The sequence below is a fragment of the Ambystoma mexicanum genome, chromosome 7p (assembly GCF_040938575.1).
Source record: "Ambystoma mexicanum isolate Mex_15411 chromosome 7p, UKY_AmexF1_1, whole genome shotgun sequence".
Classification (NCBI taxonomy): Eukaryota; Metazoa; Chordata; class Amphibia; order Caudata; family Ambystomatidae; genus Ambystoma; species Ambystoma mexicanum.
The window spans coordinates 199,801,864-199,825,273 of NC_090939.1; the positions used below are offsets into that span (position 1 = coordinate 199,801,864).

At 48.3% G+C, this 23,410-nt stretch overlaps 1 protein-coding gene across 1 annotated transcript in view; it reads left to right on the top strand.

Annotated features, from left to right (window-relative positions):
* The window catches only part of LCA5L (lebercilin LCA5 like), an 800,408-nt gene that overhangs the window by 598,793 nt on the left and 178,205 nt on the right, over positions 1-23,410 (top strand). Inside the window, exon 6 of the mRNA XM_069636060.1 lies at positions 11,736-11,836. Coding sequence (XP_069492161.1) covers positions 11,736-11,836 — 101 coding nt within the window. The remainder of the gene's footprint in view (positions 1-11,735; positions 11,837-23,410) is intronic.

The window sequence follows — 23,410 nt, forward strand, 5'->3', positions numbered from 1 at the left end:
GTATACTCCCCTGCCAGGTATCTTGTCACAGTGTTAAAATTCTTTGTACAAATTCAATTGCATGGTGTATCTGTCAATCAGTACTTTCATGTTCTTCTCAGATTCCCTGCCAGGTATTTTATAACATGGTTAAACTTTCCTCTTCAACTTTGGTGGAACTCCTGCTATCATTTGTATGGGTTCTTTAGATGCCCTAGTGTACTCCTCTGCCAGGTATCCTCCCACAGTTTTAAACCTTTATTTACAGCTTTGGTGGATTTCCTGGAATGCTCTCCTACCAGGAATCGTCTTATGGGCTCTTCAGATCCCCTGGTATACTAGCAGGAATCTTTCCACAATTTTAAAATTTATATACGGTTTCAAAATGCCTGGTATATTTGGTTGCTAGAACTTCTTGTATGGACTTCCTAGATCCCCTGGTACACATCTCTGCCAGGTATCCTGCCACAATGTTAGAGACATTATACAACTCTGGTGGATTGCCTGGTATATTCCTCTGCCAGGAATCCTTCTCTGGGGTCCTGCAGATCCCCTAGTATACTTACCTGCCAGGTATCTTTCCCAAATTTCAACTGCCTGGTGTATTCCTTTTACCAGGACTTCTTATTGGTTTCACTGTCCGTTTTACTATGCCACAATCACATCAACTTTGTTGTGTTTCAATATGTTTTCTTAGGGTAACACTTGCTCCAGCTTTCCGCCACATTGGGCCTCATTACGAGGTAGAAGTTAAGAGAATAACGATGCCGGTAAAGGATTACTGGCATTGCTTACCGCTCCGGTCTATTACGACCCGCCTTCCCGCTATTAGCGGCACCGTAAAGAACGGTGCCTCTAATAGCGGCATGGGCGCGGGCACGCAACCCTTCATGCCGGCAATAGCCGCATGGCGGAAACAGGAGTACATCACAAGTCAGGCGGACATGCAAATAGCGGCATGAAGAAGGCGCTAAAAGTGGATACCGGCATGGCGGAAATACCGGCATCGCGAACCACCAAACAGCCATGTGCAGTGTTCTCAACTGCCACAGGTGCACACAATCAGCACAGGTGGAGGCAATGTAAACTGGCACAGCACAAAAGGAGCACACCACACCCTACCCATGCACACACCAAAATGATTCCAATACTATTAGCAATCCTGGGGCTTGAGGACATGCTTGCATTGCAACAGCAACAACAACAAGAATAGGCAGCACAGAGGAGACGCAGGAGGAGAAGGAGGGTGAGACAGGCACAGCATGCCGCACCAGTGCAGGCAGTTGTACCACAGAGGCAGCCCCCAATCCCCAGAATCAGAGCCAGTCCATTCAACCTAACCCCTGAGCAGATCCACACCCTGTACCGTCTGGACCGGGATACCATCACCACCATTGTGGACTTGATACACAACGACATCGTCAGCCTCATAGACAGCACACGGTAGGGCAGCTGCATGGCATATCACAACCATTATTCTCACGCACGCTGAACCAAGTGCTCGATGCCCTCCTGAAGCACACAAGTGAACACATATCCCTACCACGGACTGCCCAGGAGATCGCCAACACCAAAGTTGGCTTCCATGCACTGGCAGGCATCCCAAGTTGCATTGGGGCCCTCGACTGCACCCATGTTGAATTGGTGGTCCCACATGCCATGGAGGTAGTGTACCGAAACCGAAAGCAATACCACTCCATCAACGTGCAAATGGTATGTGACTCAAACAAGATCATCACACATTGTGAAAGGGGCCCCTAGGGGACCCTGACGTCTATGGAAACAAGGCGGGTCACCACACACGATAGAGACGCCAGACACAAGGTTGTATTCCCAAAGCTAGGGTTTTATTGCAAAGCAAAAGTCTCAGTTGGCCAACTCAGTCTCACGCCCCGCTACGTGTATCTCTAGAACTCGAGGGACGCAAGAGAGCGAATTACGTACATCAGTTACATATACACAAAATGCAGATCAAACAATCAGCTATGACATGTTTAACACCACCCTTTATTGGGTTTCTTTGAACTTGGTGCGATGATGGACATCTCCAACCACTATGACACCTTCAAACATCTATTGTAGTAACAATTTGTAATTTGTGAGTGCGAAGGCATCTTTTGGTTATTGAATAGAACACGGCGCTTCTGTTCTTGGAAGCAAACTACATACGGGGGGGAGTTGCATTCCGGACCTTGCTATCTATCAGGTGCTATTCACGCCCTGGGAGCCGACAAGCTCTAGCGGGCTCAGCAAAGGGGGGCCGTTAGAACAGCATAATTCAAGCCTTTAGCGGTATTATTCTAACATATTCTACCATATAACGAGACTGGCTGGCAGCTGTGAAATGATTAAATGCCCTGCAGCTCTGCTTCAAGGCTACATTCGGGAGGGAGCCGGGCATTCTTCCTGGCGCTGCCTACGTTTGTGTTTCAGCGAACTCTTGTTATCCTCATGGCCCTGCGGCCTTGTCCTTTTCACATACAGACAACAATGTTCCACAGTCGAGCAGTGTAAGCGGAAAATATACTGCGAAGCAATAGGAACAGAAAGCAATGAGCAATGGTTAGAAAACAAAATAGCGATTCTTGTTACATCAAGATGGCCGTTCATTGGCAAACTCGAAAACCTATATTCTGTCGTATCGTGCATGAGACGGTTGGTCCACGGCCAACAAAATGCGTTTGCAGTCTCAAAGTAGAGGTATCCGTATTTCTACACTGACAATTGTTGTGCCCGATATCCCAGATCAACCCATGATTCAATGGTTCTGCAGAACTCAACGATACCAGGCTACATGGAGCGACATGCCGGACAACGTTCCTGGTTACTCTGTGAGTTGCATGGCAAACACATGGCAGTGTGATGTGGGGAGTAAATTGGGGGTGGGGGGAGATGCATACTTCAACTGGGTGAGATTGGGGGGGAGATGCATACTTCAACTGGGTGAGATTGGGGGAGAGATGCATACTTCAGCTGTGTGAGATTGGGGGGGAGAGATGCATACTTCAACTGGGTGAGATGGGGGGGGGAGAGATGCATACTTCAACTGGGTGAGATTAGTTGAGAGACTGAACAATGCCCATACTGAAATACACTGTCCCCCAAAGCAGGCCAGACTGAACCTGACACGTGAAAACAATATGCAAGACGTAAGATGCACAACAATGACAACAAGCCAGTACTACAACCATGTCATATCCATCAACATGTACACTGCACATCATCAGACCGTACCCTCTACAACACAATGCAGCGACATGCTGTCAATATGGCCAATGCAAATGACCGCTGATCAGCATAACAACGGAAATGCATCCATGAGTGCGTACAAAGGAATCACATGAAGCTAATAAACAGATTTTCACTTGTACACCACCACAGAAGTACAGCATGCCAGCATGGGGACAACAAGCGTGGAATGGTACGAATGACTACACATCACCTAGAACATGGCAACAACCTCCGTAGGCATGCACAATGCATGAACACTCGCAAGGAATAGGACACCTTCACACATTGAAGTTACTTTGATTACCTCCATTCATGCAGGGATATGTGGATGTGATCAAGAAATCAATGCAGGCTTGTGTGTGATAGGGACAGGTTCCATTTGATGAAATCACATACACACAACCATTGTTGCACCCATGCAGGTGATGCTGGCTATCCTTTGAAGAGGTGGCTCCTTACCCCTGTCCAGAACCCACAGAACAGGCACGAAGAGGACTACAATCGTGCACATACCAGTACACGTGTGGTGATCGAGCAGACATTTGGCCTTTTGAAGACACGGTTTTGCTGCCTCAGCAGGTCGGGTGGGGCACTCCTGTACGGGCATGAGAGGTGGCCAAGATCATCTTGGCATGTGTCATGCTGCACAATATGTGCATCAGACGGAACGTGCCTCTGCCCCCTGACATTGAACTGCAACCACCTGGTGAGGAGGAGGAGGAGGAGGGAGAAGATGGGGCTGCACGTCAGGCAGATGGCGATGCACAGGAGGGACGTGCTGTGCGCCAGCCTCTGATAGACCAATATTTCTAATATACATGGATGAAGAGGGTGCAATGGATGTGGGTCTCAGGGCACTGGGTGTTGTGGGGAAATGAACACTGTGCACCGTTCACCAATAAAGCACACATACACAATATAGAATGTCCACTCATGTGATTGTTCCTGACACAACAGGTGTATTAAGCATTAAGTGATTTTGAAGTGTATGGACCCTCCACCCCAAACACCCTATCCCCCTGCCCCCCCAACTGCCCAAAACACACTATCCCCCCTCCCCCCACAACTGCCCAAAACACACTTCCCCCCCACAACTGCCCAAAACACACAAACCCCCATCCCCCCACAACTGCCCCTAACATGGCGTGCACTTCAGTGCAGCATTAGTGTGCAAGAGTCACCAATGTCAGGCTGCCCCTACTTCCCACCTCCTCTAAAAGCATTGGGTGGTTGCAAGTCTGGGCGCCGCATGGACCGCGCAGACCTGTGCAGGGGGCTGGTCTGCCTGGAGCTGGCAGAGGAGGGGGTGCTCGGTTGCTCCTGTCCCTGTGCGGGACGCTGGCTCTCCATTGCATCCGCGATGCGGGTGAGGACCTGCCTCACAGCTGACAACTCATCGCAAATGCGTGTAGTGCTGGCCTCTATAGCTAGTTTTATGCCCTTAGCATATTCCCAACACTCCTCCCTCGCCAGGGCACCCTCGCTCACGTGTTGGCCAACCAGTGCAGTGAGCTCCTTCTGCCGCTGTTGTATGATGCTGATTCCCTGGTCTCTGGGCCTGCGTTTGGTTGTTCTCGGAGCAGCTTGCGGCATTTGTCCGCCATCAGGTGAGAACTCTATGGGACTCCATCTCCCTGCCAGTGACTCACCACCAGACAGCTCATGGCTGCTGGCATTGGATGTGGGGCGTGGGCTGTGGTGGGCTGACAGCTGCGGGCTGGGTATGCGGTGTCCTACGGATGTATTGCATGGTTCCTCGACATCCGACAGGGGTGCCGTGGCAGCTGCTTCGCCAATTGAGCTTTTGGCTGCGGACAGTGAGCCTTCTGCCACTGGCTCCTGTGTGGTGGGAGTGGTTGGTGTGGGTGCTACGACATTGTCGGCCGCCCTTTCACGCCTTGGTGACGTGGCTACATGTGTGGCTTTGGCCCTCTGCGGCAGTCCAGGTTTCCCATTGTCCCTCGAAGTGCTAGGCCTGGTGCCTCCTTCCATGCCCTTGGCCTTCTTCTTCGGTGTTGGGGCCTGCGCCGCCGAGTCCTGCTCCTCACTGTCAGATTGTGAGCCTGTGGGGGTCAAGAGAGGGATAGCATCGGTGATGGGTCAACGTGCATCATGCTTAGGTTGTTATTGCTGCAGTTCTGAGCCTTTGGACTTCGAATTCGGACAGATAGGTCGCTTGCCATATGGGTGGGTCATACAGGCATACGCCTGGGTGACACATCAATGAGGTGCTGCATGCATGGGGTTGTGATGGGATGTGCACAGCATATGGGTAGGGTTGTGTACATGTGTGTGTGATGCCCCATGCATTAGCTAATTTCAAGGTCACATTTGGGGGAGAACGTCATGCTTTGCATTGCAGTGTTTTGTGTGGACACTCACCTCCATCCGCGCTCCATTTCCCCCACTCCCTTGATTGACATGTGCAATACTATTGGCCTATAGTATTGCACATGTCTCCTCCCATTCTTGCATCTTAATTGGGGATCCTCCTCAGCCTCCTGTACCCATGGCCTAGCTCCTGTTGGCTGCAAGTATGCTCCATACACGGAGGCGCAGGGAATTCCAGCGCTTGCGGACATCCTTTACGGTGCGGGGGGTGGAGCCCACCGCACTGACTTTCCGGTCCACCTCCTCCCAGATCTCCTTTTTTTTTATCTGGGCAGGACGCTGCATGTCTTGCGCAAACACAACCTCTGCATTTGCAGCTACTGTGTCTGCAAGCATGGTTAGTTCCTCATTTGAGAATCTTTCCTTGCGCTGGCTTGCTGCACCTTGCTTTAGGGCCTTGGGCATTCTCAAGTGTTGTTGGATGAAGTTTGGCCAGCTGTAGTGTTGCTGCAGGTCCTGGGGGCTGAGGATGACAATGGATTGTGTTTTTAATGATGGCCGCCGTGCTCCTTCCCGTTCCTGTGCGATGACGCTACTTCCGGTTCTGCTTATTTACGGTCACCGCTATTTGCTAATGCCGGATTCATGGATGGCGCTAGTGCCGCGAAGGGACATTTTGGGGTCTTTACCGGCATGGCGGTAGTGTCCTTACCGCATGGAGCAAAGCTCGTGCCCGCAGACTCGTAATGGCACGCAATTAGCGGCCTGTTTACTACACGGACACGTTAATTGCTCCATGCCGGTAAGAACCGTTACTTACCTCCTACCGCGTAAATGAGGCCCATTGACATCCTAGGCATAGGTATTTGTTCAGGTTTTGTTGCTGCACTTTATCTTGTCGGTATTCAAATATTCTTCTTTTTGGGCTTTGCTTTAACCTTGGGTTTGGTCTGTATTTAAACCGCCTTTGAGCATTGTCCATATTAACAGTCTCACATAATTCATTCACGTGATCACATACGTGTTGGTGTGCCGCGGGTTCCACAATGACTGTGGGCAGACTCACCGGTAGTTTGCAGCATCTCCGACTTAGCGTGTGCCTCAGCGGTGAAGCTTCCTTCATGCGGGCGTCTCTCAGCGTTATCTGCAGCTCAGCATTCACTTGCCGGCTTACCTCTATGGCTTGGACCAGAGAATGGTGTTTCCCGGCACGACTGTACCTCCAGGAACTCTGCTGTGGCTCCCAGTGCTTAGACGGTCCTTCAGATGTGCCCTCTGCATCTCTCCTTCCTTCACGCCATGCCGGTATGGGTGACATCCGTTTGCGAGCCGCCACATGGATGTGCCTGTTCTCTCTCTCTCGACTTTCTCTGGCACCGTCCTCTCCCGTTCTACTGTGTTGAGTGCGAATGCCATTTTTAAATGTCCTGCGTGCTTGTGGTTCAACCAAACAACTAATATTTACATCAGGTTTTGGGTTTGTCTCAATCTGCATCAACTCCTTCCTCATCTTCTTCATCTCAGTATTTGAGGCTTTATCGGAGCTGAAGTCCATAGATGTTTTTGGATTTCTAAAATGATGCTGTTCAAACGTTTTGTATAGAGAAACATCAGAAACAGGAGATGTTATGTGTGTTTTGTGAATGTTTGAAGGGGATTTGTGGGATGACAACAAGCCATCAAGAACTTGGGTATTATAATGTCTTCTTCAGGTGGAAGTGGAGAAACTGCATCTCGTCTGATGGAGTCACCATCTCCCCCTGAGAGCTCTCTTACCCCCATATGATCCTCCCTCATATATCCACCCCCAGGGTCAGGTTCAGATAGTGACTGCCATCCCCTGGCCACATGGCTTGAGGTCACTGTCAGCGAATTAGTAATGACTCCACCGTATTCATCACAGAGAGCTGCAGCTCCGCACAGCTTCAGCACGAGGCAAACTGGAATTCCAAGATGGTTGTAAAGAGGCAGATGTACACATCATTTATATGGCCCATCCCTTCACCTCTGTCATTCAGGAAGAACAACTAGTAAGCACTGTGTTTGACACCTGTTATCATCCCAATAGCACATCGAAGGTATGAGAGACGTTATGTGCTCAGACAACCATATCGAATGTACCCTCGAACTGATGAGGTAGGCATGAGCCTGCAGACACCACTGGACATAGAAGAACTATAAATAAAGTCTGACAGATGTAAAGTGATGCCACTAAAGAGAGAAGATACGTGAACGCACTGAACTCGATCTATGAATATCTAAAGAATGAAGATGTGAATGAAGTGACGAAGTAAATATATATGCAAATATGAAGAAAACCATATAAACTAAGAAGATACGTGACAAGAGATGCATTAGATATATATATATATATATACAGAAATGCAAGACAGATAAGACAACATAGAAGCTTGCTAAAGTAGGAAATAGAACGTGAGTAAAGCAGCCATATTGAGAAAAGGGACATCTGCATAGTTTAATAGTATGCGAGAAGGCTCGAGAAGGGAATCCAAGGATGCAAAGCTGACAGGCACTGGAATACAATTTCGTGAAGGACATATTTCTCTTAGATTAAGTAAAGGAGTGAAAAGTTGCAAATGCCAAGGTTTGTTCAATTGAAGATATAAAAAGCACATGCAGAATGGAGCAACCAAGTCTACAGCGGCCAACGAGAGTAATAGCACCCAATATAATTGAATCAAATAGCACTAAATAGAAGGGCAAAATGGATAAAATCATGGTCGCCTCACATGTAATTCAGGACTGAAAAAAGCCCTCTTCATAAAGCACCAAACAAAGATAGCAATGTACCTTCACTCCCTTTAAGGTTCAGCGTAAGAGAACAGTCAGCAAGGTGAACTACAAAGAAGAAGCCTTGGCTTAGGGCCTAGCTGATGAGAGATGGTAGGCTAATTAGCTAAGAAAGGCAGTTGTCTGATGTCCCCTTGCACCTGGGTTTCGTTGTTTACGTTCTGCTAACGAGCCAAATGTCCAAGGTTGGTAAGAGAGTGCCAACCAATCATGAGGGCCTATGTAATGGTGGCCCATACATTGTTGCACAGGCCTATCTGCTGCTGTTGTTATGCTATTATCAGTATTGTACGTAGTTAGGGGTAGTTCAAGGTGTACCTACCAGATAAGAGGCATCCATTGATGATACTAACACTCATACAAACTATATGTATACATTTCTTCTGACCAATCCCTCCATCCAGTAGGTTTTTACTCTTAGCCATGTAGGATGACGTCATGGCTGATGTATGTCATCCTTTTGTGTAACCGAAATGTATTGAGAGTGTGTGAGCTGCAATCTGTTTGTTCACCAGGTTACCCCACTTTACTGAACTGATAATAAAGTAGTATTTTGCCATTTTCTGAGTCTGTCCGGGTATTTGGGCCTGAGATCATTTATTGTGGTAATCCCATTTGGCACTTGGAACACTCCAGGTGCTATTGCACATGGTGGTCTAGGCTTTTAGAGCATTGTTTGATGTGCAAACAGGAAATCATGCCCAAAGCTCCCTTACACTAGAAGACACCAGTACAAGGGGCCCAACCACATACAGACATTTATTTCCCGAGCAGATGCAGGCTCTTTACCTAATTATGGTACAAGCGCAGGGAAAACAGTGGTATATAAGACACACACAAATCTAGTAGTGTGGGCATTTAGAGGTGGTGATGGCAGGAGTTCTGAGAACGTTGGTGAGCATGTTTGGCAGTGATGTAAGGAGCTTAAATCATTTTAGCAGAATAAGGTGTGTTATCAAGAGGATGTTGAAAAAGTTCAAAAGATGGTTATACAGTTGACAAGGAGGAGGATGTGTATCATCAGGTAGTGGTTGGGGAATTTGAGGAGGATGGATCAGTTGAGAAAGGGGTGAGGTGTTTCATCAGTAGGAGTGGAGAAGGTGGAATAATTGACAAAGAGTTGGAAGAGATCTGCTAGTTAGTGTTTGACAAAGAGGTGGAAGAGCCAGCAATATGAGCTGGAAGGAATGAGAGAGAACGCTTAACCCAAGCCAGGGGGTGGTGATGATACCCCCAATCTGAAGGTTATAAATCCACAGTTAGAGGAGGAAGGAGCATATGATATGAGGCCGAGGAACAGGACTAGAGGTGGAAAAGCGAGGTTGTAGAAACATCTTTAGAAATCAGGACCCTAGGAGTTTAAAGCAACCCCAGTTGGCTCTGTCATAAATTTGAAGTGAATCTCCTATTGAGTCTACAGCTCATACAGCAGATATGCAGCGGTGTCAATGGGAACTATAAGGATGACCAAAGGTTTCGCATCCCACCAACAAGAAGAGATAAGATGGAGCAAAACCAGAGAGAGAGCCTTAGAGAATTCCTTGTAAACAGTATAAAGAAACCCTCAAAGTGTTGGGAACTTTTTTAGAAGAGATTATCCGGACACTTTTTTGGACTCTATGCCCTTTTGGCTATGTGACAGATAGTGTCAGAAAAGGCATCCACAAAAGTTGTTCCAGAAGCCTACCCAGGACCTCTTGTCCCTAGATCATCGGTGGTCTGAAGATGCAGGGCGGCTCAAGTACCTAGGGAGACCATCCTGAGTCAGAAGTGATGGATTTATATAGAGTTGATGACATGGGCATCCACCAGGGAACATAGAGTTGAGCAACCTGAGGGAACCTATGGATGTGTCGCTCCAATGGTTCAGCCCAGTGGTGAAATATAGTATAGCAATGGGGGCTTCGGTGATTGACAGGGTGGTGATGGTACTTTTATTTAACAATAGGTCGCAGAGGGTCATAGTTCAAGAGGGGACTGCACACCTCAGTTGATTTGTGAAATATATCTTCCCACATAAATGAAAGAAATCAAAGTGCTAGATGAGATAGAAAGGGGTCAAGCCAGGTTTGTGTCTTCTTAGTCGCCGCATTACCCATTGAAGTAGTGGTTAGAGTCCCACCACTGGAAACAAGCAGGATCAGTCAGACTCTTTGGAGAAGCAGGTGCCAGACCCTGATGGCGGAACAGAGGAACCCCCTGCAGAACATGAATTTGCTTTAGCTCCATTACACTGTGCCACTATATCCACAAAGTAGACTGGATGAGCGATGGGGCACTGCATTGTAGAGTGAAGGGCTATTTTCTTTTATACTTCTTAATTAACAATATGAAATAAAATGAACATAGTACATATCAGTTACTGGTACCACCACCTTTCTAGAATGTCGATGTTGATATCGATCTGGTCCACTTCCTTCTTTTGACAAGACACCAAGGGGGGGGCTAAGACCCAGGAGTATGTCCTTAGTATTTCTGGCCAGGGATTGACCAGCAGATTCAGAAATACGGCCTGGAGTACCCAGTGTGCCAAAAGACCTCTAAAAATAATGTGGGTAAGGCTCTCCTAAAACACTTAGCTATCATCAATGTTCCCTTAACTAGTATGAGAATGGATGTGGTAGGCAGTGGAGTCTTCTTGGAGCTAAAAGGAGCTGGTGTCATGCTGGATGTGTCCAGTTGGGGATGCTAGAAGACTCAGCTGGTCTTGGATGCAGAGCTGATGGTACAATGGTGTCAATGGTGTCAAGCAAAACTAAGAGATACAGAGTCTGTTCACAGATTAATGGAGAGCCGGGGTCACTTCCGTGATTCTCCTGTTTCTGCAAGACCCAGCCCCCACCTCTGAGTAGGTATGTTGTTTTCTGTTCTTCCGCATCCAAGACCAGCAGAGTCTTCTAGCATCTCCAACTCGACACTGCCACTATGATGACATCAGCTCCTTTGAGCTCCAAGCCAATGCCACTGCTTACCACATCCATTCCAATCTTAGAGAAGGGAACATTGATGATAGGTAAGTGTAGTAGGAGAGCCGTACCCACATTATTTCTAGAGGTCTTTTGGCACGCTGGGTGCACCAGGCAGTATTTCAGAATTTGCTGGTCCATCCCTGGCCAACAATACTCACTATGGACATGCTCCTGGATCTTAGTCACCCTTGATGTCTTGTTAAAAGAAGGAAGTGTTTGTATTTTGTTGTGGACTTGTAGTCCTGTATTCATAATGGAAAAAGCAAAACTACAAGCGCCTGGACTGAAGTAGGTGAGCATCTCCCAAATTAGTTGGTAAGTAAAACTGCCTTCGAAACTACATGGATGTTGTGTTCCTAGTGTTATTCCACTTTTAGTAAAAGACTGTCTCGCTCCCATTTAATTCTTTTACAGGGGAGAACTTGAATAAAGCCATACAGACAGAAAGTCGTATCTTTATACTGGCAGAGGATGCAAGTCAAGATCTTGAGGATGGTGCACTTTTGGCTGAAGAGGTACAACAACCATTGTACACTAAGTAACGCTATAGCAAACTAGTTAAAAGCAAAATTACTATTTCCTTTAATTTATATATGCTATAAGCATTGTCTGTTTTAGATGACATTTAGAAATGTGTCTTCTGATTGTATTCATTTATTTGAGAGGTTTTGTTTATTCTGCTGTTTTGCTAATTCGATATTCATTATCAATCGTACACAAGCACAAGTCCATCCCGGGAACACATTTCATCAGAAAACATGTCCTTTAATATTTTGCTAATAACGAATAAGCCAGTCATTTGCTAATTTCGCTTCCCTTTTCTTTTTATGTAGTTGTATGTATATCTTCTTTTCCAATTGATTGATTGATATTTTATTTCTATCGCGCTCGTACATAAGTGTTTCAGAGCGCAACAAGGCAAGGGAGGGGAACAGGGGAGAACAAAACAGCGACCTTACTAGGCCCAGTGACATTGAGAACGCGCAAGTGCATGGGAGAGGGGGGAGGGGAAAAGTGCATGGAAGGGGGAGAGGTGGAAAGTGCGAAGCAGAGGAGAAACAGATAAATAATAATAAATAAATAATAAAGGCAACAAACAGTGGTAATGCAGCCAGCAATTTGCAAGTGCTAGGTTTAAGGCAGCAGACAGGGTAGGTCCGATAAGTGCAGGAAGAAAAAGGGGGGGTTGTATGGGTACAGATACAGACCCCAGTGCAAGGGGTGGCCCGGAGGCAGTGCGGGAGGGTGACAGGATGAGCAAGTACCTGGGCCCAAAAGACAGAGGGTGGCCAGGTGCACGGTGCCAAGAGAGAACAGATCAGCAGGGGAGAGGGGGAGCGAAGGCAGAAGAAAAGAGGAAGGTCTTGAGGTGCTTCCGGAACCGGAGATGGTTCTCTTCAAGTTTTTGAGTGGCAGGGAGGCTGTTCCATAGGGAGGCCCCAGCAGAAGACAGAGATCTACCCCCAGCTCGTTTCTTAGAAAAACGACTGACCCTGAGTGAGTTGGAGGTAGAGGAGCGAAGAGCTCAAGTGGGGAGGTATTTGAGGAGGGATAGCTGAAGGTATTTTTGGACTCAGGCCCCAGAAAGCCTTGTGGACAATGCAGAGGGTTTTGAATTTAATCCTTGCATCCACTGGGAGCCAGTGAAGAGATTTCAGAGCTGGAGAGATACGATCCCAGGGCTTGAGGCCAAGGACAAGTCTCGCAGTCCTGTTCTGGATTAGTTGCAGAGGGCGGAGAGTAGAGGCAGGTAGATTTAGAAAGAGGCTGTTACAATAGTCCAAGCTAGAGAGAACCAGAGCTTGAGATACCATGAGCTTCTGGGGGAAGGAGAGGAAAGGCAGAGTACCTCTGAGGAGGTGCAGTCGGAAATTTGACTTTTTAGAGACCTCAGAGATGTGGGCGGAGAAGGAAAGGGTGGAGTCAAAGATGACCCCGAGGTTCTTAGCCTCGCAGGTGGAGGTAGGAGGAGGGCCAAGGGAGGCCGGCCAAAGAGTGAGGGGAAAGGATGGTGAAGGTGTGCCGATGAGGAGGATCTCCGTCTTGCTGACATTCAGACAAAGATCATTGGCGGCACACCAATCTTGAATGGCAGTTAGGCAATCGGAGATGAGAGAGGGAGAGGAGGTGGCAGAGGGCAGCCTGAAAATGAGTTGAGTGTCATCAGCGTAGCACTGGAAATTTGAGCAGAAAATGGCAATGCAGTGGGCGAGAGTTGCCAGGTATTGGTTGAAAAGCCAGGGCGAGAGATTAGACCCCTGGGGAACACCACAGGTAGAGAGGAAGATAGATGAAAGGAAGTACCCAAGTTGGACCTGGGAGGGTCGATCTGAGAGGAAAGAGGTCAGCCAGGCCAGAGCCTGATCAGTGATACCCAAGTTTTCACGGAGATGGTTGAGCAGGATGGTATGGTTGACCGTGTCGAAGGCAGAAGAGAGATTGAGGAGGATGAGGACAGAGGGAATGTTAGAGTTAATACACGTTTATTATATCGCATACATTACATAACTAACCAAAAGTGATAAAGCCTACACAGCAATGATTTAGCCATCAATAAGTAAGGCATTGTAGCCACATCGTAGTCAAAGAGACAACAAAGTGGTTTACCCAATGAGCGAAAGATAATGTTTCTTTTATTGTGCCATATGTAATTATTTGGCTTGGTAGTGGGGAAGTACTTAGTAAATTAGATAGAACACAGGGGATGTCATATAAAAACATATTCAATGCCCATAATCAATTGGGGCATGTTATTTTGGAGTCATATCTAGCAAAACAGGTTAACATAGCTCTAGACCTGTGACGAGATTGGGGTGCCAAATGAAAGTAGAGGAAAGATGCCAGAGGGTCTCAGACTTGGAGGTGGAGCTATTGAACACAAGGACGCTTTGAGGGGAACCCAGGCAGCTGGGGATGGAAGGACCGAGGAAGAACTCCCTGTACTCCTGGGCTGTGGGAAGGGGCAGGCCGGGACACACCACTCCCCTAAAAGAGGAGAAAACACCAATAAGAGTGGAAGGGAGTCGATAAAAGGAGGAGACGGCTGGGCACAAGAGAGGGATGTGTTTCATTCTCTTTGTTATGCAGAAACTGCTGAGCAACCCAGAGGGAGAGGATGGAGGATACACCTGGCATATTCAGTCCTGACCCCAGAGAGCAACCTACAAGACTGGACTTAGTGCAGGAACTCTGAGACCCTTCACCAGAGTAAAGAAGAAGGGAAGCTAAGAGAAAATGAAAGAATGTTCTCAATGATCTAAACAGAAAAACTAGGTTACTAGGCCTGAGAGCATTGCTACTAGTGCAAGTGCATGAAGTGTTCGACCAGCTAGGGATGGGGGACAGAAAAAAGGGGGGGGACAGGTCAGACAAACAGTGGCCTGGAGGCAAGTGCAAAGACTGGCGGCGGGGGGAATTGCGGGGGGGGCTGGGACCAATAAGGCTCTGGAGGTGAACCAGGCAACCAGTCAGTAAAACAGAGCAAAGTTAGGGAGGAGAAGGAGGAAGGAGAGTGGAGGAAAAATGAACAGAGGTTAGCAGGGTAAAGGGAAAGAGAAGGAGCAAGAGAAGAGGAAGGTCTTGAGGAGTTTCCGGAACTTAAGGTGCTCCGCTCAAGATGGAAAGAGGCAGGGGGGCTGTTCAAGAGGGAGGCACCTGCAGAGGATACATATCTACCCCCAAATCTCTGTTTGTGAAAGCGGCTCACCCGCAGAGAGTTGTAGAAGGACGAGCGGATGACTCTAGAGGGAGAGTATTTAGGAAGAGAGCATTGTAGATAGTGCGGGCCCAAGCCCCAGAAAGCCTTGTGGACTATGCAGAGGGTCTTGAACTTCATCCTTGCAGCCGCAGGGAGCCAGTGGAGAGATTTCAGCGCCAGAGAGATGTCCCTGGGCTTGAGGCCATGGATAAGTCTTGCTATTCTGTTCTGGATGAGTTGTAGAGCAAGGAGAGTAGAAGTAGAAAGGTGGAGAAAGAGGCTGTTGCAATAGTCCAACCTAGAGAGAACCAGGGCTCTCAAGATAGTGAGCATCTGGGGGAAAGTGAGAAAAGGTAGAATACCTTTGAGTAGGTGCAGTTGGTAGTCAGGCTTATTGGAGAAGTTTGAGATGTGCGGAGAGAAGGAAAGAGTGGAGTAGAAGATGACTCCACAATTTTTTGCCCATTGGTAGGTTAGGGTGCAGGGCCAAGGGAGGCCGGCCAGTGTGAAAGTGGGAAAGTGGGAGCAGGGGTCCCAATGAGGACAATCTCTGTCTTTCTGGCGTTCAGGCAGAGATCTTTAGCAGCACACCAGGACTGAATTGTGGATGGACAGTCAGGGATGAGCGAGGAGGAGAAAGTTAGGAGTACAGTGAGTGGGGACATATAACCAAAATGTGCCCAATAAAGGCAAAAACAGAGCACATGGAAATAGGGACACGTGAAGTGATGTCCGAAGATTAATACAATTGATGGGTCAAGGAAGAAACAACACAATAGTACTCTTATGTGAATGAGGCTGAGGTGGATGGGAGAGCCACGCAGGCCATGATTGACTCTGGGAGCCTTCAGACCATTGTAAATGAGAAATTCATGTTGGCGGGTGTCCTGGGAGACACTAACTTGTACATTAAATGTAGCCATGGTGATGTCAAGCCCTACTCCCAGAATCAAATTACATGCAGGTGGGACAGAACCTATGATTAAAAGCTTCAGTGATCCCAACCCTACCTGAGCCCTTGATGTTAGGGTCAGATGCCCCAGTGTTCCAGGAAGTGGTATGGCAAATAGTGGAACTATGGCTTACACAAGTGCCTTTCTCCCATGCTTGGATATTCCACCAACCGAACCCTAATGAAACACTTAGTCGAAAGGAAGAATAATGAAGTAAACAGTGCTGGAACAACCGTCTGATGTTGCCCTTTGCTGTGGACTGGACAATGGATGAACAAGGAGACAGCTTCAGGGCTCCCCAGAAGTTAGACCCCACACTATGGGAAAACAGAGATATGACCCAGATGGCTAATCAGACAAACCCACAAGAGGGTGTTTTCCTCGAACAATCAGACAAATTATATCATAGGATGTGTCTAGACAAGGGTAGGGCTCCCTACAGTCCCGATATTAGCATAGCCCTGGATCTTTTCCAGACCTAGCAACACCCATGCCTCAAAGTATCAAAAATAATTTTTGGATGCAGCCCATTCATAGGTTGGGGAAGAGATAACACCTTCAGGAAAATCCTATAAAGGATTTATTGGCCATGGGTATACAAGGAAGTAGCCCGATACTGTCAACAATGCCCTGACTGCCAGATACGAAATTGTGCAAATATTGCAAAAGCCCTGCTACCATCCATGCCGCTGATTAAGGAACCTTTCCAGTGCATTGGCACAGATATTGTGGAATCATTGGACCCCACCGGCCGAGGACATGGGGCTTCATTACGAGTTTGGCAGTATTCTGCCATTAAATCAGCCAAACTACCTCCAAACTCAATTACCTTTACCTCCACTTGGTCCCCTGCAGTTACCACGGGATTACAAGTCGTGGTAATTCAGACCACTCGGCAGTAATCCTTGAATGCACTATACCAGGAGACAAACAGCACAAACCCCACTGGACGTTTAAACCAGGAACCCTTCGGGATCAGGTCTTTGCAGATGAACTGCGAACCGAAATAATGTCCTTTATCAAAATAAACCAGGGCTCTGTAGCATCAGCTGGCACAGTTTGGGAGGCTCCGTAATGCTGGGTCAGGGGAATATGCTTGGCGAAAGAGAATGGGATATTAAAACTGATCAGGAAAGAGTTATCAGCGAGTGAAACCCGACTGAAAGTACTGGAGCAAGAATACTCAAAATCACCCAATCCACAATCCCTGGCTGCACTCAAGACAGAATAAGAAAACTTCAGATCAGGAGCCGAGAGAGAGGTGAAATTTCTATCCAGGAACCCGAAAATACACCAATATGGCGAAGGCCAGAGACCCGGGGCCCTCCTTGCTCGTCTCGTGGCAGCTGAAAGGAAACCAACCCTAGTCGAAAACATCTGCGACCAAAACGGCGACATGATGCACGCAGAAGGAGAAATTGTCGAAACCTTTCGCAAGTTCTACCAAAAGCTGTACAATACTTACTACACTGCCGACCCATTGGAACTAGCCGGATACTTGAACAGTATCGAGCTCTACTGGGTCACTGCTGAATTGCGCGAACCACTCAATGCACCTATCACCATAGAAGAAATTCACGAAGCCATAAAGGGACTACCCAACACCAAGGCTCCCGGCCCTGACAGCCGAATCGGCAAATTCTATAAAACCTTTGCACAATTGCTGGCCCCTCTCCTACTGCAGGTATACGAGGAAGCACTAACCACAGGGTCACTGCCACCAACCCTCCGCAGGGCCAATGTAATCCATCTCCACAAACCCGGCAAACCAAAAGAAGATTCCGCCTCATGAAGGCCCATATCCTTAATAAATCTGGAAAACAAGATATTGGCGAAGATCCTCACAGCAGGACTGCTCCCTCTGATGCCGGCGATGGTGCTGGCGGACCAAGCGGGCTTCGTACCAGGCTGGAATACATCATTCGGCGTTAGGAGAATGTTTGGAGCAATGGAAGCCCTAGACCTGGAGAGTCAGGCAGCTGCGGTCCTGCTCGACGCCGAAAAGGCTTTCGACTCGATAGAGTGGCCCTTCCTCTTTGCTATCTTGCAATGCATGGGCCTAGACAAATACTTCAGCCAATTAATCACCCTTCTATATGAACACCCGACATCCGAAATACTTGCTCGTCTGACATACACCTGCAGAGAGAAACTAGGCAAGGATGCCCTTTGTCAGCAATTCTGTTTGCACTGGTTATGGAACCCCCAGCTTCAGATCTCTGAGTTCGCCACTTGGATAAAGGGCTCTCTCTTGGCCTACATAAACGAATCATATCGCTATACGCCGACGATGTGGCCCTCTTTCTTCACAACCCCGCAGAGAACTTGAATCCAGTGATGCGGGCAGTGATTAAGTTTGTCAAATTATCCAGACCGAAATCCATAATTTTCCCCTTAACTATCAACACCCGTCAATTCACAGATGACTTTGGGTTCCGGTGGCAACAGTCAAAGGTCAGATACCTGGGCATCCTGCTCTCCAGAGCTAACCACAAGATGATGCAAGACAACTACGAAAAGACAGTGGAGGAGACCCAAAACAAAGTGAACAGGTGGAAGCTCCTCCCGCTCAACCTGTGCGGGAAAGTCTCCCTAGTCAAAATGGTAATTCTTCCCAGATTTCTATATCTATTCACGAATATTGCACTGGTGTTGCCGCAACATTTCCTTCAGCTCATCAAAAGTCTGATCCTCAAGCTACTGTGGGCAGGCAAGACAGCAAGAGTGGCCTACACTACGCTAATTCAACCTGTGACGAAAGGTGGCCTTGCGCTCCCAGACCTCAAACGCTACTACTGGGCTGCACAATCCCAATTCATAGGCCACTGGTACACCACGCAGTTCATCAGACCCCATGTCCAAATCGAAAGGGCTCTGGCGTCCCCCTATCTCCTCAGAGCTGTCATCTTTGGCCAACTACAAGTAACTCACAATTCAATTAACATTGTCCATAACACCTATGCTGTCTGGAAAATAATCGCTCTAAAAAAGTGGGATACAAACCAGATTCTCTCCCCTCCTTCAAGTGCGCTTCATACCAGGAATACCCCTAACCACAGAGCGAATTTACCTACAATGGACCGATAAGCTGCAGATAAAATCTCTAAGAAGACCTCTTTATCAATGGCATCGTCCTATCACCGCAACAAGCCCGAGACAGAGGCTGCGATAATGCTCTCGATATGTTAATCTACTTTCGGCTGTGTCATAACCTCCAAACCAACCTCACCACCTTCCCACGACAGCCCCCCACTTCGTGGCTCCTCCACGGAGTGATACAGTCTCAAGGCGAGGTTCGATTGGTATCAGAAATATACAGACCACTCCTTAGCGAGACAACAGTGTTACCCACTAACCCCAAGAGAAGATGGGAGAAAACACTGGGGAACCACGATCGCAGAAGAGGACTGGAACTACATACTGCGGCTAACTCAAAAGGTCCCTCTCAATACGAGATACAAGCAAATACACTTCAATTTTCTACACCAGGTCTACCGCACACCAGCGAAACTCCACTCACAGCGACCAACAATCTCAGCAGCATGCAGCCGCTGTAGCGCCCCAGTTGCGGACTTCATGCATTTGGCATGGGCATGCCCAGACATCGCCTCGTTCTGGAGAGCGACATTGGAAAAAATATCAGCAATTATAGGTACGCAACTCGACCCCGAACCTACTCTGGCGCTCCTGGGACTAACTAGGCACTTTCCAGCATACGGAAGAAAAATGGCCAACCTGTTGTTAGTACTGGCGAGAAGAAGAATCGCAATTAATTGGGGTCACGGACCTTCACCAAATCTTCACCGATGGCTGAACGATGTGACCTACTGCTAAGATGTCGAAACATGCTTTGTAAAGACCCTACCGCTTCATGCTTGTCCCCCAGATATATGGGGACCCTATATATCATATTTGATTACCACGGCGGACACAACTCCCTCACAGACCTCGTCCCCGGTCACTGACCAGTGATCCCCAACACGCGGAGAAGGACCCAGTGAACTTCATATACCACGGACTACTGCCTGAAGGACCCCGAACAGAAGCGGACAGCAGTGGAGGGGGAGGTGGAAGGGGGGGAGTGGGAGGCGGGCAGATTGGGAACCTCAGTGAGGCCGGTGCATGGCCTGTTTGTTAATGCATGTTTAAAAACCCCCCAACATTTTTTTTACAAAAAATGAATAGTTTCATTGTTGCGGTCAACCAAGTAGGTGGGGTCGTCATTACCCTTATTAGCCGTGGGTATGATAGTAAGGGGTTGAAGAAGTGGGAGTAGTTTATGAGCTGTGACGTTCCTCATATTTCTGGCTCGTCTAGGAGGAGCCAGTGGTTTGACAGGCATACTACTCTTGGGTATGGTGTATAGAATGGCATGGTGATCAGTCCAACCGCAGGGCTGGTTAGATATGATGTCAATATTACAGTTGGCATCTGCGATCCAGTCTAGCTGTCTACCTTTGTTATCCATGGGTTGGCAGAGCCATTGGGTAAGGCCTAGTTCAGTGATGCAGTTGTTGATGGCTAAGGCATTGGCATCTTTAGTGTTGTGCAGTCCTAAATTGAAATCTCTGTCATGACCACTGGTCAAGGGCCAAGTACTTCACCACTTGCAGGGTCCCAATGGACCCAGTCTTGGTGCCTATGGCACCAAGCTCATTACAAAGTGTGCTCTGCACACAGAATACAGAAAGCATGTGCCTCTAGGCTGGGCGGGGCCCTACCAATACAGGGAAGGCACTTGCAGAAGACAGGAGGAGTGGCAAGGTGGGGCCACAAGGCGGGGACTAAGGGGAGTGGCTGGGGCCAGGCTATATAAGCCAGTCCCACCCGCATGCTGGCGCTTCGTGTTAGTCTGCTAGAGCAGCGTAACGCTTACCGCCGTTCAGAAGACTCTTATCTGGTTCAGCACGTGCTTCTTCAGTCTCCGGAACACTCCAGCATCTTACCTGGAATCAGCCACACCATCGCTAGAAGCACTGCCATCTGCAACCGCTGCACGCTTCTTACCTGAGTCAGCCTCGCCATCGCTTGAAGAAGCACTATCATCTGCTTCCCATCTGCAGCAGCCGCGCTCCTTTTACCAGTCTTCTCGAGTCTTCCGCGGGTGCCGCCTAGCATCCTTACCTGTCCCGAACTTCAATCAACACGTGGCCATCTTCCGGCGCAGCATCTACGCGGATTTTCATCTCCGGCAGCCTGCAGGAGTTCGGAAACCGCTCACCAGCTAACACCGACCAGCTACACCTGCAAAGGGAGTAGAAAACACAAGGTGAGCAAGTCGCATAGACTATAACACATTAAGCAGCGCAACTCACGAACTTGGCGCAGTTTCTGGAACAGTTTACTTACCACCAGTAGACCCTCCGGGATAGACTTTCTTCATCATAACGCGCTCGTGGGCCATCTACAAACCTAGGGCGAGAAAGGACAATATGTGGTTACAGACAATAATCATTGGGGAAAATTAACACAAGGATACGGACAATAATCATAGTAATAAACCTACCTTCAAGACGGAACGGTCGCAGCCGGTCTGAACCTCCACACCCAGGACCAGTGACGCAACTAGGTCCATCCACAGCACCCCTGCTGAAGGAAAGCAGGACGGAGAGCCCATCATTGCATCAAAACCGGACCAGTACCAGCACGCCGAGTCCTCGATACCACTGCAGTTGGGGGAGTGAAGCGATCCAAGGGAGTCAACGCCTGGGAGGGCTCCAACCGTGCCCAGCAGAGACCAGGTGAGCGTAACAGAACGCAAAGCCTCTCTGAATCTCTGCCTGGGCGTTATGAAAACCTCAGAGACTGACCAGTTGGCCCAATTGCTGGGGGCACTCTGGGCTGAAGTGCATGCCTCCAGACAAGAAACAAATTCCTTAAGAAGGGATCTCATTGTTGCCCGAGAACGAACCGATGAACTGGCAAGACATGTGCTTCAAACTCATGCAGGGCAGGTTCCGCTACCTGGAATCGCGCCAACCCCTTTACCACCTTCACCACCAGTTCAAGTGGTACTCCCAGGGGCTGTACCGTGGGCTCCACCTGAACGGTTTACCGGCGAGCCCAACAAATATTCCATATTTATGAATCAGTGCCGCCTGCACTTTTTGTGCCGTCCAGGTGCATTCCCGAATGATAGTTCCAGGGTGGGTTTTGTACTTTCGTATCTAGGAGGCAGCGCAGCGGACTGGTCGGTTCTTGCCCCCCATATGATCCCAAGGTCGGGAAGCCAGCCCAAGGTCGGGATCAGGTAGCGGCTGCCCTTACCGGGCTTTATGGGAAGAGAATTTCCACAGGCAGGGAGTTATGATATAACTGGATTCATCACAGCTCTCAACTCTTTCAGACATCTCAACTCCCTTTGGCTTGTTAGCTCGATAAGGCCTCTCAGGGCCCTCAGGCGTCTCAACGCTCTCATCCACCTCAGTTTTCATAGGGCTCTTCTGGTGTCCCTCCTTCCTCCTCTTGGCGGTCTGCTCTCTCTTGGCTCCTGGTGACTGACATCATTCTCAACATAGGTAGATATAAGAACTGTTTGTTAGGGCACACTTACACCCAGTATTTTCTTGGCACTATCTGTAGTGTGGTGAGGAATGGGAGAAGATGGAAAGTTGAGAAAAATGGATGGGGACTCTAGAAAAACACGAAGAGTCTGGTTTTAATGGCATGCTTAACTTTTGCTCTGTTATAGTGATCTGGGGGATGGTATCCCTCTAACAATTCCCTTGGATTTGTTTTCTTAGCTTAATTTAGTAATCTGTCTGAATCGACCATTCTGCTCAGGTTGCTATGGGCCTCATCACGAGTTGGGGTTAAGGGTCCGCCAAATGACTAGTCTAAAACCCTTTTTCAGGCACTATTAGCGTGCACTAATTGTGCCAAAAATGCCCCATTGGGTCCAATGGGGAATACCCATTACCGCCCAACCCTTGATTCGGTGCTAATAGCACCAGACCGGTAGGTGGTAACACTATTAGCCTGTAAGTTTTTGAATGGCCCTTTTGCCACTTTGAGATCATGCGGAATTCCTGCCGCCTATGCACAGCTCTTCATTTGCTCTCTGTGGTACATCTACAGCTTTGGCTGCTGCAAATGATCTAGTGCAATATTTCTATGAGCAGCTTCTGATTCGAAATGGAGAGTGGGCTCAAGGAGCTCAGTGCTGTGCTCTGGTCTTGAGCATGGGCTTTCCTGCGGGGAAAACCTGCAAATAAATGTGTCTTCCGAAGTTCTCTGGTCTTGAGTCTGGGCTCTTTAGCGGTGAATATTTGCAAATGAGTGTGTCTTCCGATGTGCTCTGGTCTTGAGTCTGGGCTCTCTAGCGGTGAATACCTGCAAATGAGTGTGTTTTCCAAACAGTGTCATAACTCAGGTTTGGGTTCTCTTCACAGTGATCAAGGGCTGTTATTACTTTCCTCATGAATAACTGGACAAGGTGA